The sequence below is a fragment of the Limulus polyphemus genome, unplaced genomic scaffold, assembly GCF_000517525.1.
Source record: "Limulus polyphemus unplaced genomic scaffold, Limulus_polyphemus-2.1.2 Scaffold3088, whole genome shotgun sequence".
NCBI classification, from domain to species: domain Eukaryota; kingdom Metazoa; phylum Arthropoda; class Merostomata; order Xiphosura; family Limulidae; genus Limulus; species Limulus polyphemus.
In genome coordinates, this window is record NW_013668698.1 from 92,319 (window position 1) to 97,235 (window position 4,917).

The 4,917-nt window shown below is 31.7% G+C and overlaps 1 protein-coding gene across 1 annotated transcript in view; it reads right to left on the bottom strand.

Moving 5' to 3' along the window:
• LOC106468629 (plexin-B-like) overlaps window positions 1-4,917 on the bottom strand; it is a 44,322-nt gene that overhangs the window by 4,406 nt on the left and 34,999 nt on the right. Inside the window, exons 20-25 of the mRNA XM_013929057.2 lie at window positions 4,725-4,791; window positions 4,284-4,430; window positions 2,804-2,951; window positions 2,366-2,533; window positions 1,607-1,782; window positions 256-564 (exon numbers count right to left, since the gene is read on the bottom strand). Coding sequence (XP_013784511.1) covers window positions 256-564; window positions 1,607-1,782; window positions 2,366-2,533; window positions 2,804-2,951; window positions 4,284-4,430; window positions 4,725-4,791 — 1,015 coding nt within the window. The remainder of the gene's footprint in view (window positions 1-255; window positions 565-1,606; window positions 1,783-2,365; window positions 2,534-2,803; window positions 2,952-4,283; window positions 4,431-4,724; window positions 4,792-4,917) is intronic.

The following is a 4,917-nucleotide window of genomic DNA, read 5'->3' on the forward strand; positions in this document are numbered from 1 at the left end:
TTTTGTCATCATCAGGTACAAAACCTTGTCGAAACGTTGTACATTTACTGTTATGTTAAACTTATATTAAAGTTTTTCTTCATTACCCACTCAAGCCGTCTCCAGCCATTATTAGTCTCAAAGTGGGTTCCTCGTCATCGAATTTATAATGGTATGTATTTAGATATTTTAAACTTACATTCTCTTTCTACAAACTTAACGTTTTACAACTTCTACAGTATCTCTCCAGAATTTAAAAAAATATTCTAAACACACCTTCCCCAGACGATGTTGAGCTGTCGAGCAAGCATCCATGAAGGTTTGGGCAATGACAGATAGAGACGAATCCACTGTAGGTGTTTTATCAATGTCAAAAATAAAATCTGGATTTTTCACAATATTAATCCAGAACCGAAGTAGAAGGCTATTACTCTTCCAAGCATGTACTACTTCAGGATCTGATATTCCATACCTAGTAGCAGCATTGTCTAGTAAGTTAAACAACCACCTGATGGCTGGAGGTAGAATTTCATTAGTTGTCAAGATAGTAGAGAGAAAATCGTCCACAAACTGCTGCACTGTACCCTGAAATAACTCCTAGTTATTTTACTTCGAAATTATTTCATAACCTACTCAACTTATTAGAAAAAAAATAATTATGTTTCTATAATCAGGTGATACAAATATTGTTATAAAGATTAACAGTTTTATAAGCACAAATACCCATCTAGATTTGAGGTACCACGTATTCTGTATGAGAACCTTTGAAAATGATGCACATGGTACATTGAAACTAGTTGGGTAATTAACTTTATATTTGTGTTGTTTTCCTTAATTAATTTGTGCTTATAGAGCTGTTATTCTTTATAACATTTGTAGGTAGCACAAAGTACAATATAACTGAATTATGTAAATATTCCTGTACATATTTAGAAACAACTTTCCCCACAAGTGTTTTAATTTTTCAGAAAAAATCCAAATAAGAACAACTGTTTAATACAATGTCTATTACTGTTAGAAGTTTTTTTGTTTGTTTTTTAAATCATATGACAGGATATAGTATTACCTGACTCATTGTAGTTACAAATAAAAATTTATAGAATTTGAATTTATCATCAATTATGGGAAAATAATAAGATAATAACCTTTCAATTTAAGATTTAACCCAACTATAGTTTTCCACTGTTTTGCTGAAATTAATGTGATATTGTACCTTAGTCTGTATATTAAAAACTACTTAATTTCAAACATACTGTTGGTGTGAACATGCTTTGTAGTCACCATGAGAAAAACCTGTACACTGGATAGGTTATTCGGGTTATATAGCCGCACAATAGCAGATATCATAAATAAACTTAGTATTCTGAAAATTGGTTAATCTCGGAAGTCAAGGGAGGTCCAGTTCAATCTAAAGTTTGATCATTTTATACAAATCATCTATCCCACATCGTTTTCTAAAATACCAATTTTATTCTTAATATGTACCTTTTGTAAATGTAACAATTACAAAGAATCATGGTAACATGGTAAAACATATCTGGGACTTTTATCACTTTCAAATTGTAACTAATTATTGTCGTCAAATTAATCAGTCTTCAATGAAAACAAAACAAACTTGTTTACAAACCTTTGTTGACAGTAACCTGGTAAGAAATATTTCTGGCATAGCCTTGTGGCTGTGATCTTTCTGTTGCTGGTCAGTGAGAAGTTCATCTGTGGACCTCACCAAGTGCCAGTAACGCACTATAGGAATTTTTTCATTACTTCGGGGAGAGTTGGGTGTCATTACACCATCACCGTGATCTTTAATACGGAAACATTCCTTTTGTAGTATGATTCAAGCAATAAAGTCAACATAAATGATAATTTATTTCAGAATTTCTTTTCTTCACCAAAAAGTAAATTTGGGTTAAGAAAAGATGATGTAGAGGTCTAATATTTTCTTTGATTTGCTACTTCCAGCAAGCTAGCTTCACTTAATTCACAGTGCTACTTGATAGAGTAAAGCAAATAAAATAAAGAAGGCTTCATGTACCAATAATTATAACATCACCTTTGTTTTATTAAAAAAAAAATTGTTTACTGAGCAAAAAAAAATCTTCCCAGTTATTACAGTGATATTTCACTCCAGGAAATAAAAGATTTTTTGTTAAACAAACGAGGATGAAGCTAGAAATTCTAATTCCTATTTTTTTTTTACAGTTAGAATTCATTGCTGAACACTAACCTCATTATGGAATCTAATAAGTTAATAAAAACCTCTTAATTTTGCATCTATGAAGATTTGTTGGTCTTTTACACAGTAGTCGTTTCTTAAAAAGGATGTCACGCTTATCCATCGGCTCTGGGTACAGAGTAGTGTTTATGACAAGGAGAGTATACTTACTTGACGGCTCTGGGTAACCTTGTTTCATTTTAGGCACTAATCTCATCACAGCTGATTCTTTAATTCCATAATGTTCAAGAGTATTGATGCGCTTCCAGCCATTGACTGTCTTGGTTGTTGAATCTTCGTCAGCTAAGGTCAGATGTCCTCCTCTACCGTGGTGCCATTCTTTGGAGATTAATTTAATGCAGTGAAACCTCTAACAGTTAGTTGGTACAATGGAAATTATCCTAAACATTGTAGTTTCAGTATGACATGTTCGTTGGAATGAAGAATTGTTCTGTCTGTTTGTACACTTTTTTTAAACTTCAAATAAATAATTCCTATGAAAAACTTCATGAAACTTGGTGGTACATATAAACTTTACTTCAAAACTACTTGTATCACTTTCGTTTTATCTAGATATAGTTTTCTGAAGTGGGTAAAAAGAAAGCTTACCTATGTCGACATCTAGTACAGATGGTCTTTGTGAAAATGGAATATTTTTATAGAAGCCATCCAATATCTTGGCCTTAACTTGGGTAATTGTATCACAGCTGTTAACACGGAAATGTAGTTTCTCCTCTTCCTGGACCACTTGAATAAACTGGAATGACAGTTCACACTCGTGAACAAAAGTTACCAGGCATCATATTTACAGATAAGACTTTCATCACACTATTGAAATATTCCTTTATCTTTATACTAGGTGTAAGACAAACTCTTCCTAATGCCTGGTGCTCAACATCAATAGATCTTATAGATTGTAGAGGAACAACATTTGTACATTTCAAAATTATATTTTTTTAACCCTAACCCTCTTTTATTTATACTTACTAATTTCTTTTTCAACAAAACAAATGATACAAGTTTTTCTTAGTTCAGCTATTGTAAAAAGCAATTATTTAAAAACCAAGTTTCCCACTTGCTTTGTCATGAAATCCTACAATAAAAAAAACAAGTAAACCACTTGGAGGACTAAAAGAAAGGATATATTGCCTGTGTAATAATTACTTACAGGTTTCTCGATCTTTCATATACGTTTCAATCCTCCCTCAATTAGTATTGCTTAAATATTTTAAAGCACTGTATGAAGATGTTTTTCTTTTAATACTAGTTGAAATATGCAAAACTGAATTTAGCATTATGGTAAATAATAAAGAAATTCAAGCTTTTATTTTGTTTCTAGAAATAATACTGTTAAAAAGTTAACATTCAAATAATACCATAACCTACCTTCAAATTTCTTGTAGCTAGAGTAGTCAAACATGCTAAACTAACTTTAATAAATATAGTTATTTGCATATGCAAATACCTTGTTTTGTATACAATAACTACCTCTTTGGATAAAATGTAAATTCCTGCCATTTTGTACGTGTTGGTCCCATTAACTTAATGTTTTCAGTTTATTTTAATGATTTATTATTTCAATGCTAACCCTAATACTGACTTTTGGTCATTGACCTTGCCAGTCCTCCTTTCTACCAGGAAATGAGTCACAATAGTAGTCAGATGGGGATCTTCAGCTTGTCAGGGTAATAATATCCATAATATATAGACTTTCAAGTTTGAGTCACAATAGTAGTCAGATGGGTATCTTCAGCTTGTCAGGGTAATAATATCCATAATATATAGACTTTCAAGTTTGAGTCACAATAGTAGTCAGATGGGGATATTCAGCTTTTCAGGGTAATAATATCCATAATATATAGACTTTCAAGTTTGAGTCACAATAGTAGTCAGATGGGGATATTCAGCTTGTCAGGGTAATAATATCCCTAATGTATAGACTTTCAAGTTTGAGTCACAATAGTAGTCAGATGGGGATCTTGGGCTTATTAGGGTAAATTTTACAGAAACATCAAGAACTTCTAAAACTTATGAAAGTATTATTAATAACCTGTGAACAATGTCTTAGAAGTCACAGCAGGGGACTTACCACAATACTGTAATTGGTCTGTTCACGAAGAAGTCTTTCTTCAGAAAGAGAGTATCGAGCATCATAAGTTATAAAATCCACTGGTCCTTTTTCAACTTGATGTTTAATAGCACTGAACAGAAGAAACAATGAACTACCAGCGTAATCCTGAAATAAGAAAAAAGGGATTTCAAATGAAAGCATAATAATTACCACCAAAAGTGTTAGAGCACAAAAACTAATTTCATAAAGCGTTAGTATAGTTTTTTGCTTTGCTTACAACATGTCACAAGCAGTTTTGTAGCATTCTTGTGAAATTGTTTTTTTTAAGAACTGGTAAATCAATTGCTCTTTTACATACAAACATGTACAAGATTTGATGAATGTGAATAAGTTTCCCCCATATTGAAATTACTTTGATTCAACTATTAAACATTTAAACATATAGAATTTTTGGCTTACCTTGATATAATTATACATGCAGACAGCCATCCAGTTGGTCAGCAGCTTTTCTACAACTGATTCTGTTCTAGAAAAAGTGAATTATACAAAATTATTAGTTAAAAACAAAACATTCACTAAATGAGGAACTAGTCGGTTTCCATTGCATATACTCTTATAGGCACAACAAAAATAAATTTTCTCTGATGGGGGG